We start from the raw sequence: 12,749 nt of genomic DNA, 5'->3' as shown, positions 1-12,749 counted from the left end.
GTTCATCAGCTGTTATGTCAGTTTCTTTACTGTCAAATGTTACTTCTGGTATTTTCTTACTCTTTGTCTGTAAATAATGAGGGTTCCATTTCTGCAGAAGGCCCTTAGGCCATATGGGAGGGCATAGGGAAGGCAGGCAGAGCTTGGGACAGACAGCGAGGGTGGAAGTTGGTAGGGGCAACTGTGTCATTGATCTTCTTATCCAATTGCCGTACCTTCTTAGTGAGTTATTTGTTCTGGCAAGATTCCATTAGATTCGAGGTGTGTGTAAGTTTTGCTGGGAACCAGCGGGAGAGTTGCAGCCTGCACTGCAAATCCCAATGTCAGTGGACTGGGAAGAGCACGATCCATATCCGTGGCAGTGGTGGCTGTGGTTTGTTATGGGTAAAAGTGAAATAGTTGTATTAAATCAGAACTCCAAGCTATGCCTTCAACATGTAGATGAATTGAAATCTAAATCTTTTTGCATTACTATAATTGTCTGAGTTGATATGAGCAAATTGCCTGAAGCACCCACTGAAAGTCTGAGTAGATCCCCTTGCTTTCTTTCTTACTCTACTTGGCATTTTCTTTTAAGTAAATTTTTTGGATTGTTTTGGAAGTGGTTTTATTCAGCGTGAGGATTTGGGGAAAACACATAAAACCATAAAGATATCTCTCAGAGGCACCTGCGGTTAATAATCTGTGTTCACTTCCTTCTGTCTTTATACACGTGTGTGAGTGTGTGTGCTGTTTCTCCCTTTCTGTCCTTGTATACTTGTGTGAGTGCGTGTGCTGTTTCTCCCTTTCTGTCCTTGTCACGATGTGCTGTTTCTCCCTCTTTGAGTGGGGCTCTGCGGATTTGCTGCTTCCCTGGCATCAGCGCTGTAGCTGGTGCCTTGCTTGCTGCTCTTGTGTAGGCCAGAAAACCCACACTTGGTGTTGGTTCCCTGTCTCTGCTTTTGTGCGTGGCCGGGTCCTGTTGAGTCTGTTTCACAAGTGGCTTCGCTTCTTCCTGTTGACATCCAGGCTGCCATCATTCCCACCTGAGCTTGTTCGGCGGCTTCCTCTTGGTCTCCCTGGGTTTAGTCTCTGCACTCAGTAAGGCAGAAGCAGCCATGATCCCAGTGCAGAACCCACCATCTCAGTCCTGTGCCTGAAGTCCTTCCTTTCCTGTGGGAGGTGTGTTAAAGTCTGCCACTCTTTGTAGATTTGTGCCTCCTTTCCATTTTCTCAGATTTTGTTTCATTTATGTTTTAGGGCTATATTATTAGATGCATACAAATTTAGAATTGCATTGTTAGTAGAGTCACCCTTTTCATTATGATATTTTCCTCTTTACCTTTAGTGGTGGTTCTTACTGTAAAGTTTATTCAATATTTATGTAGCATCTGAAACTTTCTTTTGGTTAGTATATGCATGATGTAACTTTTTCTATGTCCTTTAATTTCAACCTTTCTGTGTCTTTATATTCAATATGGATACCGTGTAATTTGCAGTTATTTTTAAATTTTTTATTAGTCTGAATATTTGGGATATTTATCTGTTCACGTTTAATGCAATTTTTGTAAATAGCTTATCTTACTGTTTTATATTTTTCTACCTGTTCTAAGTATTTTTTTCTTCTTTGATTAAGTTTTTTTCTTTATTCCATTTACCCCCACCTATTTCCCTACTAGTTATCATTCTTCTAATAGCTTTTTGTTACTAACCTGATAATTAAAATATTTATCTTTGGTTTAATGATGTTGAAGATCAATTAGCTTTCCAGTTCCAGAGCAGAGTTACCCACTGTCATGTTTTGCATGATCTCAGTCGTCTTAATTCTTCATACGTGTTAGCTCCACAGGCATCTGCGACTGTTCGGAGCTGCGCTCGGCAGCTCTGCCTGCGCGTTCGCCCCACGGCTGCCCACCCCTTCCCTGGGCACTGTGCCTGCATGTAGCATCCTTGGCCTTCTGCCTGAAAAATTTTTTGCTAATAATAAATTCTCACACTTATTTTTTAAAATGGTCTTTATTTGATCATCGTTTTTACCTATTTTTTTTTTTTTAGTTTGGAATGTTCCAAACTAAAAAAAGAAAAATAACTTTTCCTGAACCATTTAAGGTAAGTTATTAACATGATGGTCTGTTATCTTCAAACTCTTGAATGTGATGGTTCACTGAGTGTGGTCTCGGCGTCAGGATCATTTGAGCTGCTGTTGGGAATGCAAGTTCTCAGGCTTCAGTCCAGGCCTCCTGGACTAGACACACAGGGGATGGGGCCCAGACACGTGTTCGACTGAGTCCTCCTGTTGATGCACAGCGCCTGGTTTGAGAATCGTGGCTTGAATGTGTAATTCTCACAAACAAGGCTGTTCTCCTCCACAACCCCAGGACAGCTGTCAGAGTCAGGAAATGAGCATCACGCGTTACTGCTGTCCAATCCACAGGCCCTCTTCATGAGCATCACACGTTACTGCTGTCCAATCCACAGGCCCTCTTCATGAGCAGTCATTTATCCTAGCCATGTTCTTCTGAGCAAGAATAGCCAATCCAGGGTGATGGCCTGCATTGATTTGTTTCCTCTGCTACATCCCTTTGAATCTGGATCAGTTCCTCAGGCTTTTCTTGGCATTCAAGACCTTGACATTTTTGAAGACTACAGAACGGTTACCTTGCTGAATATCCCTCAATGTGGTTTTGAGGGATATTTGGCATATGGTTCCCATTTGTCCCATCACTGCTTTTGTTACCTTTATTGCTTGTTAAGGTGGTGTCTTCACTATAAAGTTATCTTTTACTCTTAATATTTAGTCAGTATTTTGAGGGGAAGTACTTTGAGAATATGTAAATGTCCTCTTCCTCATCAAACTTTCACTCAGTTGTTTTAGCATCCATTGACTTTCTTGGCTAAATTATTACTATGATGGTTGCCAAATTATAATTTTCTGTTTCTATCGTTCTTTCTGTATGACCAGGTAGTGTCCTACTAGAAGCAAGTAGTTTCCCTTCTCCTCATTTATTTATTCATTGATTTCCATATATCACTATGGACTCCCAGATTCCTTTTTATTCAGATACATCTATACTTGTTTCTGTGTTTCTATTTGTTGAAAACTGTGAATACACACCAGTGTCTCCAGTTCCAGTGCAACATATCAAGGTTCATTTTAGTGCTTTCCTGGTCCATATCCTTCTCAGATGATGAGAAACCCAGCCCCCGTGATCTAAGTGTATTTACCTGCTGGAATCTCACGGGGCGTAACTGGTCTCCTGTCTCTGCTACCATGGCGTCCCTAATCCCTGCCACCCAGGCAGGTGCAGGCATTCTCCAGTCCTGCAGAACAGCTTTCCATTTGAACTTGAAGGAAGGAAGGCTGTCTTCATTCCTGCAGGTTGTTTTCATTGGGTATTGAGTTTTAAATTGCCAATATTTTCTTTCAGTGCTTCCAAACTTCACTGTTTTATACTTCTGGCTTTTGTGTTTCTAATGGTAGTTCCTCTTTGGAAGATATTTCTTATTTCTCTAGCAGGTTTTTTCCCCTTCTTTTTTAAAGAGATTTTTCTGACTTGGTTTTATGCATTTATACTCTCTGGGGTGTGTGTTGTGTAAGTAGGTGTGCATGTGCATCTGTACTCACTTGGCCTGAGGTTCATAACACTCTTTGAGCCTTTGGCTGGTGTTCATTGTCTGTATCACTTTTTTTTTTTTTTTTTTGAGACAGAATCTCACTCTGTCACCCAGGCTGGAGTGCAGTGGCGTGATCTCAGCTCATTGCAACCTCTGCCTCCCAGGTTCAAGCGATTCTGCTGCCTCAGCCTCCTGAGTAGTTGGGACTACAGGCATGTGCCACCATGCCCAGCTAATTTTTTGTATTTTTAGTAGAGACAAGTTTTCACCATGTTGGCCAAGCTAGTCTCAAACTCCTGATCTCAGGTGATCTGCCTGCCTTGGCCTCTCAAAGTGTGTCTGTATCGCTCTTGCCGCATTTTCTGTCTGCCTTGGCCTCCCACAGTGTGTCTGTATTACTCTTGCCGTATTTTCTCTCTGCTCTCTTTCTGGTTCCAGTTGGTCATATGTTGGACCTTTTCACCATGCACCATGTTCTTCGTGTGTCTGCTCCTTTCTGTATTTCTTGTCTTTTTTTTTTTTTTTTGAGCATGCATCAGCCTAGATGTGTTCTTCTAAACTGCCTTTCAAGTTACTAATCATCCTTTCAGCTCGTTCTAATCTGTTGTTAGACCTGTATTTCTTATATTTGAGTTTTGAATTTTCATCCTGGTTTGTTTTTGATTCTAGAGTTTTCATTGTTATAATTTCAAGTTTACTGCCGATATTATTTTTTCATCTAATTTCTTAAACATATTCATCACAGAGTTACACAGAATTATCTGATAATTGCAGTATCTGTGTCTTTTGTATGTCTGTGTGAGCGGTCTGGTCCCTCACCTTTGGTTTGGGGTTGTTTAATCTTGTCGTTTGGTGGCCTCATCATTGGTGTTTTGTTGTTTTTCCAGTGGCAGTCATTTTTCATGGAGACTTTGCCTGGAGTTGTCTCACTCTGGAGAGGATGCGCTTTACCGTCTTCTGGCAGGCATGGAAGTCAGGGCAGGTCCCCTGAGAGCATTCAGGAAGCAAGCTGATGACGCTGGGCTTCCGTTTTGTGATGTCTGGGGTGTTTCCAGTTTGCCCTTACTGAGAGGCCATTTTTGCCAGGGTCCCTTCTTTTTGTTGGGTCCTGAACTGCATGTTTGGCCCCACAGTGCACTCCCGCTGCTGAAAGCTCTGCTGGGCTTTTCAGCCCCCTGGCTCTGCTGGTGGGACCAGGGAGCGCCTCAGGGATGGGAACGTGCAGCCCAGCTGTGTTTGCTTCTTCTCTGGACCTTGGCACCCAGGGCCCTCCCTGCCCTGTTGCCTTTACAGCCTGATGTTGCCTTTGTAGAATTCTTTTCTACATTGTCCCCTGTTTGGTTGTTCAGGAGGGGACAGATGTGTTAGCCGTTTTAACAGTTACATGGTGAGCTCACCTAGCAGTTTTTCATCACTGTGTTTTATGTGGTTTTGTCTGCTTTTCAGTTTGTAAGCATTAAAGAGAATCTAAGAGAATCTATGATATTGGGCTTGTGGTTTGAATTAAATGTTTAGAAATGTTAAAATTTTGAATCGTATTTAAATGACTGGGGAAATCCAATTTCTAAATTTCTATGCATTTTAAAAAATAAACTTGAATTTTTAGAACAGTTTTAGATTTACAGAAAAACCGTGAAGGTAATAGTGAGCTCTCATATCCCACATCCAGTTTCCATTTTATTAACTTCTTCTGTTAGTATGGTACACTTGTTATAATTAATGAATTAATAATACTTATTGGGTTTTTGTTTTTTGTTTTTGAAACCGAGTCTCACTCTATCGCCCAGGCTGGAGTGCAGTGGCATGATCTCGACTCACTGTAACCTCCGCCTCCCGGGTTTAAGCGATTCTCGTGCCTCAGCCTCCTAAGTAGCTGGTATTATAGGTGCCTGCTACCATGCCCAGCTAATTTTTGTATTTTTAGTAGAGATGGGGTTGCACCATCATGGCCAGGCTGGTCTCAAACTCCTGACCTCAAGTGATCTGGCCACCTCGGCCTCCCAAAGTGCTGGGATTACCGACGTGAGCCACCACATTTGGCCCTCATTGTTAACTAAAGCCCACGCTTTGAATTATTCAGATCACCTTAGTTTTTCCCTAATGTCCTTTTTCTGTTCCAATACCCCATCTAGAATATCACATGACATTGGGTCCTCATGTCTCCTTAGGTACCTCTTGGTTGTAACATTTTCTCAGACTTTGTTTTTAATAAGGAGTGCTGGTGAGGTATTTTGTAGACTCTCTCTCAATTGAGGGTTGCCCAATGTTTCTCTAGCGATTAGATTGGGCTGCGTGTTTTGGGGAGGAATCCACAGAGGTGAAGCATCAGGGGCACTTGCTGTCAGTGCAACCAGGCACCGTGGCCCTGACCGTGGCCTCCTGGCTGAGGTCGTGCTTGCTGGGTCTCCACTGGAAGCTGCTCTTCCTCTTTCCAGAGAGCCCCATGCACACCACAGCCTTTATGTTCCTTTGTTGAGTAAGAATTGTCTGTTTAGAGGATTTTGTTCAAGGAAATTCAGTTGCTTGATATTAAAAAATGATCAGTTGAAATTAAATAGTAATAAATAATAATGACCATTTCTGTAAATTCATGGAATTGCTTTTGTCCATCAGAGACATCAGCAGCAGTTCTCATTGCATTTCCTTCTGGAAACAGCATTGTGGGGATACCGGGAGGTGAATGAACAAAGCCCCTCTGGGTTTCATGTGCAGCTGTTTCAGATCTGGGAAGGTTTGTGGCTTCTCACAAAAGGCTCTCTGCATGGGTTGCAGAGCTGCTTTCTAGATTGGCTTCTGTGGGCACTGGGGAAAGCTCCCTCCCCTCCGGTAGTCCCCTCCCTCCTGAGCCTGTGCTCAGGGGACCCCTCAGGGAGCTTCATTCTGACCTGAGTGACTTTGGTAGAGCCCTTAGCAGACAAGGAAGCGAATACTGAAATGTCTTGTGTGAAGCCTTCTGTAACTGTGTCTCCTTGCACACACCCCTGAGAGAGTACAGGCCTTCCCCAGGAGCAGGAGGAGATGGAGATTTTTTATTTCTAACAAAAGGCCCCACCCTGGCGAGAGTGGCTTCCTTTTATCCGGCCACCCGACAGACAGCTTGTGCTAGCAGCAATTTCCGTCAGATGCTGAGGGGAAAAAACAACTGTTGCTCTAAAAACATTAAAAATCAAACCCTAACTATAAAACCCATTTTCTCCAACTCTTTTCCTTCTTTTGGAAACAAATACTGATGGTGTAGTAGGAAGGCAGATGTTCATGAAAATGTAGTTTCTCTTGAATCATTTGTGTTTCAGGTTGCCTTCATCTCATTCCTGTCTAGTTCAGCTGGAGACAACAGGCATAGCTAGAAAAATGGAAAGTGTATAGGAAGAGAGAGGGCCCGGAGACAGGAATGTGTGCAGGTGGAGGTGTGTCTGATCTCATCAGAACAGACAGAGAACATGCCAGAGCCCAAGCAGCCATCAATCTCTGACACCTCAACTCGCAGAGGCCACCAGGCAAAGACAGTTGAAGTTGTTTTTAGTTCGGTCACAGTTAGAGGTTCTGAGGTTTAGCAAGAATTATTGTGATGTTTGAATTGCTAACAAAATTAAATGCTGTTTTCTATAATTACACGTTAGAAGAAGAAACAGTAAATACAATCAAGACAAGAATCAAGCTTTTTAGAAAAGAGTTCAGGTTTTGCTTTATGAAAATTGCAAGACAAGTAACTAAAGAAAAGTAGCCTTTGTCAGAGGCGAGGTGAACAGAATTGTCTCTTCTAACCTTGCAGCTGGGGAACCCCTACCCGCAGCGGGCTGCGCCGAGTGAAAGAGAGGGTCCTGAAGTGCTTCTCACTGGTCTTTGGAGGTGGGAAGACCTTCTCATCAGTCTTCAGGTACACGTGTCAGGTCACTGGTCTTTGGAGGTGGGAAGACCTTCTCATCGGTCTTCAGGTACACGTGTCAGGTCACTGGTTTGCTGCAGGGAAGCAAACAGCATTTGAGGACATTCCACAGAATGTGTGAATATTAGAGCAGACGGTATTTGGCAGCCAGTTATTTCCTGGAGCAAGTGGAGGCCATGGATGCCTTTTCATGGCAGTGGTTCTTAGAAGCCCATTACCCTGCTAGGCAATTTCCCACTTTCTGGGAGACTTTTTTTTTTTAATGTTGAAACTATGTGTTTTAGCCAAATCCTGCCACCACCATGAGAATTTCTATAATCTCAATTAATGTTATAAAAATAATAAAATTACTAAAACTGTGCCTTATAATTTCATGAGAAATTTAAAATATACTTGCACTGTGCTTCTATAAATAGGTGGTCTGTGTATTGGAACACGCCCAGGACGTTGCATGCGTATTTTATGATGGGTATTGCCTTGTTGATACTTGGAGGTTAGGAGTTATTAGGTGGCACTTCTGATTCTTGGAAAAGGAGTAATGCTTTGATCTTTATTCTTTAGATTAAGGATTATAGTCTTCGTTTTTCTTCCAGGATTTTCCTGATTTTTCTGACTTTAGTGCTTTTGTAGTTTTGCGAGATGGTTCTAGATTTGAATTTTTCTTTATGCCGGTGCTATTTGCATCTTGTTGGTAGGATGTTATTCCTTGTTGGTAATTCCCCCATTCTTTCTCTTTCTGTAGACATTTTAAACCTAGTTACTTTATGCTCTGTCTCTGGAGCGCTGCTCTGGACGCTGTCTGATCTTGTTCGTTGTTTCTTCTTCTCACCCATGGTGGCTTCTTTTCTTCACTGTCTTGGAGACTTTGGGTACAGAGCTTCTGCCCTGTGGGGCTCCATCCTGGGCATTTGGTGAGAGTGGGTCCCTCCTGAGTCAGGTTACCAGATGAAGTACAGGATGCCAAGGTAAGCTTGAACTGAGAGCAGCTAGTATTTTAGTATAAGTATGTCCCAGGGTTTTTAACCGGGTATCCTATATGATTTCCCAGTCCTGGCAGCCCTACTCCTGAAAGGACGCTTTGCTGCTGCCAGGCCTCAGATTCCTGAGGAGCAGGGAGGGATTGATGGCACCTTTGTTGCTTGTGGTATTCCAGGCCCTGGAGGTAATGTGAATTTCAACCCTCGAACCTGTGTGGAGGGAAGCTCTGGTTACGAATTCCCAGTGGAGAGTGGTTTCACCACCGGATGCCAGCTGGGGTCTCTTTGCTGGCAGGAGGCCTTCTCCCCACACTGAGGGTGTGGCCCTTCAGGAGTCACCTCACAGGGACACCAGGCTGTGTCTTGTGGCTCTCTGCAGCTCTGCAGCTCTTGGGCATCCCCAGGGCACTGCAGCTTCAGCTCACCACTCCGGCTTTTCCACTCGCTCTTCCTTCTTAGCCCCTTGTGATTTCTTGTGGAGCTCAGCTGTAGATGTAGAAGCATTTCCAGAGGTTTTTATATCAAGAAGTTTTTCTGCATATTAGGGCTGCTGTTTTGCTAGAAATGGAAGGCTCCCCTATTTTTCTTTATAAGTGGAAACCCTGTTTTGGTGCCGGTTCTTTCTGTAGCCATTCTGTGGAGGACCTGTCTGAATTAGAAAGTCTACATTTTATATACTCAATAGGTATTTACCCAATGAACAATCCCCCAGAATGCAGAATTGATTAAATCCCCAACCCCGAAGGCACAGAAGGGAAACCTGGCTGATCAAAGAATTCTTGCCTTTTAATTTAATCTGAGTTCTATCCCAGAGATAGAGTCAGGCATCTTGGGAGTGCTAAGGTAGTAGGAATGACAGTTTAGCCCAAATACCTGCTGCCAAGCCTGACATTTCAGACCCTCTGCCCGACAGTGTCATCCCAGTGTCCTACCACTTCCGCACTTAGCCCTGATTAGATCTTTATCATGCCAGGCACTGTTGTAAGCATTGGGGCCACAACCGAGAGTGAAGCCAAGCCCTGCCCTCATGCAGCTCACCTCCTAGTGGGCAGAGAGAACAGATGATAGACAGGTAACAGGGTGCCAGGGTCTTGGAGAAAGCACAGCCGAGGAGGCTGCTGTGTGGAGAGAGGTCTCAGGCACCTGACACAGGGGACTGAGGGATGTGGGGGTGTAGGGGAGCAGGCACCCCCCGGAAGGCAGGAACAGGTGGACATGTTCTGGAGCTAGAGAAGAGCCTGTCATGGTGAGGTGTGATGCGGGTGGGGTGAGCTTGAGCAGGGAGTGAGCTGAAAAGGCAGCAGGCCAAGGTCAGCCGGGGTCTGCAGCTGCCGCGGGGACCTCAGTTCAGCGGTACTCCTGGTGAGGTGGTGGCATTGGTGCGCCGGAGAGTGGCATCATCTGGGTCTCGGGTTTAAAGGGTTGCTCTGCTTGCCATGTCGAGTATCAACTGTGGGGGCAAAGGCAGAGGGCCAAGGCGGTCAGGGAATATCCTGGTGGTGCAGGTGAGAGTGCTGGTGCTATGGGCGGGGGCGCTGAGAGTAGGCACCGTCTCTTTTCCAGAGAGCCCCCACTTACCAGGGGCATTGTTGCCCCTCTTTGCCCAGCCAAGTTGCTTCTTGCTTTTTAGGTTTTCAAAATTAAGCAGACTATTGCTGAAGGATTCCAGCAGAGGGAGTCAGGGAAGAGGTGCAGGGTGGGGAGCGGGCTGCTGAGGGCCTGGTGGTGGCCTTTCCTCACCGGGCGGTGGAGCCCTGGGCCTCTGCTGTGTTGCCTCTCCTGCAGAGTTGTGTGTATGACTGGAGGAAAGGGGTGGAACAAGTTCAACCAACACTAGGGTCTTGCTATAAAGCACATTAGAGACAGGTAGTGGCAGCCGGGTGGGGTGGGGCTGTGGGGTGGGGTTCTAAGATAGGAATTTGCCATTCGTAACAAAGGAACTTTGGTGTAAAGGCTTTAGTTTAGGAATCCCAGGCATGCTTCCTCATGGATCTCTTCCTGACCCTTATGTTTAATTTAATTTACTAATGGATGGATGAGCCCAGAAAGGGTTACACAGGAGAGCACTTCTCAGGGAGTGGTGTGACGCTGGGGAGGCTCGCCCACCCTGTGTCTGAGCTAATTTCTGAAATTTGTTTGGAGCTTATGTACTGAAACAAAGCTGTTATTCTAACTTTCACATGAAAAGATTCCATGTCTTTTAAGATACTTTTTATTAGAGCTCAAGTTCTTTTATAAGCAGAAACTCCTTTTTTAGGTTTCTAAAAAGCATACAAACAGTGGGAAGACAGAATTCTTCCCCAAATCACCTACAGGTGGTTCGCCCACACCTATTTCAATAGACCTTATTTTAGCGACTCACCTTTATCAAATGGTTCCAAAGTGTTTCAGCCTAGTTTTAACAGAACAGCAGCTCTTCCTTTTCAGACGCATAGTTTTCATAACATTTAATTAAATTTTGCAATTGCAATGACAAGTACAACTGGCGTCGCTGCTGGGAAACAGACCACTGACTCATACCACTTGGTGGGAGGGACAGAAGTGCCTGCGGGCCAGTGGGAGCAGGTCCTGCCACTTGGCGTCCTGTGTAGGCTGGCTTGTGAGTGGTGCAGTCAAGGTTGGTCAGAAGAGCTTTCTGCTGAAAGGAAGAGGAGCTGGTGAAGAGGACCAAGCTCGCCAGAGTATTAGGAGGCAGGCCAGACTGTGTGGGCCCTGGGCGCCAGCAGAGGAGCCTGTAGAGGGGCTTCAGTGTCTGTCAGAGGCCACAGGAAGGTCAGGGGTGGTGAGGGTTGACCATGCCCAGGATACTGCGTTGATGACCAGGTCATAGGTGAGCATTGAGAGAAGTGTCAGGAGACTGGTGGGAATTAGAGATTCCATCTTCTATAGCTTGTTATTTTGTCTTGTTTTTAAGGGCTAAGGCATTCTCAGTGTGTTTACAGGCAAAAGGGTAAGTGCTTGTGTAAAGAGAGAAAAGATGCAAGAGAGGAATGGGACCATTGATGGAGCAGGGATCCTAGAGGCAGGGGGGCCTCTCGGCTCATCAGAGATCCCAGTTCACCAAGCAGGGATCCCAGAGGCAGGGAGGCCTTTCAGCTCATCAGAGATCCCAGTTCACCAAGCAGGCGTGGCCAGGCCAGATCACTGCTTGTTTCATAGGACCCCAACCTAGTCTGCTGAGGGGAGGCTGGAGGGATGGGTGAGGACTCTTTCCTCCCATGGGGAGACACTCTCTGTTGGATTGGCCGTGTGTGGAGTGGAGGCACAGAACCTACATCTAGGGTGCTGCGAGGGTAGGTGAGAAAGCCAGCTGACCCATGCTGGGTGGTTGACCAGGCCCGGTGACCACGTTGGCCATTGTCATTGAAGCATCTCATTCCTTGATTAAAATCCACTGGTGCTCTTCACATCACAGGGCCAGTTCCAGAAAGTAGATTACAGCCATTTGATGTGTCATATTTACGTTCCCCTAGCGTGAAAGCAGCAGTTTGTGTGCTTAACATTATAAATATGCATGGTTGAACATCCTGGATGTGATGGCTAATGAGTCTCTCAGGAACAGATTGATCTTGGAGATGTCCTGACTGGCCTTTAAGGGGCACGGTTGTCCAGCTGTGGAGCACTCGTTGAGTCAGATCTCCACACAGTGGTTCTTGTCCCTGTGAATCCTCTCACCTGCGTGAAGGGCCTGGCTGCCTTTTCTAGGTGTCTGGGAAGCCTGCTTTTTCCCATCAACTGCACCCTTGAATGGGGACTCCAGAAACAGGAGCAGCATCAGGGGCAAGTTAGAGGGCCTAGCACGCCACACTCAGGGACAGTGGCGGGACACTGGCAGGAGCAGCGGCAGCTCATGGGTCTCCGGATCCCAGGTTCCTGTGCTCGCCCACCTGCACCTGCCAATGGATGGGTGACTTTCAACAACACGAGAAGACAGCAGTTGGGGTCCAGTGGACTTCGCTACTGTTAGGAAGAAGCTCCAGCTACCCATTCTAGACTTCCTGTCTCTCGTCTGTCTTTCCTTATTCCTGAACCTGGCTTCCAGTCTGAGTTTAGGGAGATCTGCTTGGTGGGGGAAGGTTTCCCAGCTCTTCCTGTGGCTGGATGGAGTCAAAGGCACCAAGACCTGAGTCTGGGAGGGGGCCAGCCAACTCGTTTTTCTTCTTGGGGTTCTGTAATTTTTGCTTTGCTTGCCCTTGTGTAATTATAAGAGGTGCACAGCTGCTGTTTGGGTTGCAGTTGTCTAAATCAGTGGTGCCCCAGAAGTTGCCAGTGTTCTGGGAGCTGCTCTTACT

The 12,749-nt window shown here is 45.8% G+C and overlaps 1 protein-coding gene across 3 annotated transcripts in view; it reads left to right on the top strand.

The window, feature by feature from the left end:
- The window catches only part of NDUFA10 (NADH:ubiquinone oxidoreductase subunit A10), a 64,386-nt gene that overhangs the window by 35,993 nt on the left and 15,644 nt on the right, over window positions 1-12,749 (top strand). Inside the window, exon 10 of one of the 3 annotated variants that reach the window (XM_054477630.2) lies at window positions 7,367-7,471. The exons of 1 other annotated variant lie outside the window; for it this stretch is intronic. In XM_054477630.2, coding sequence (XP_054333605.1) covers window positions 7,367-7,471 — 105 coding nt within the window. Of the gene's footprint in view, window positions 1-7,366; window positions 7,850-12,749 lie in introns of those variants that run through there. One more of the 3 variants, XM_063648204.1, reaches the window with a different exon arrangement.

The sequence above is a fragment of the Pongo pygmaeus genome, chromosome 11 (genome assembly GCF_028885625.2).
Source record: "Pongo pygmaeus isolate AG05252 chromosome 11, NHGRI_mPonPyg2-v2.0_pri, whole genome shotgun sequence".
Lineage (NCBI taxonomy): Eukaryota > Metazoa > Chordata > Mammalia > Primates > Hominidae > Pongo > Pongo pygmaeus.
This window is presented reverse-complemented; position numbering and strand designations above follow the sequence as displayed.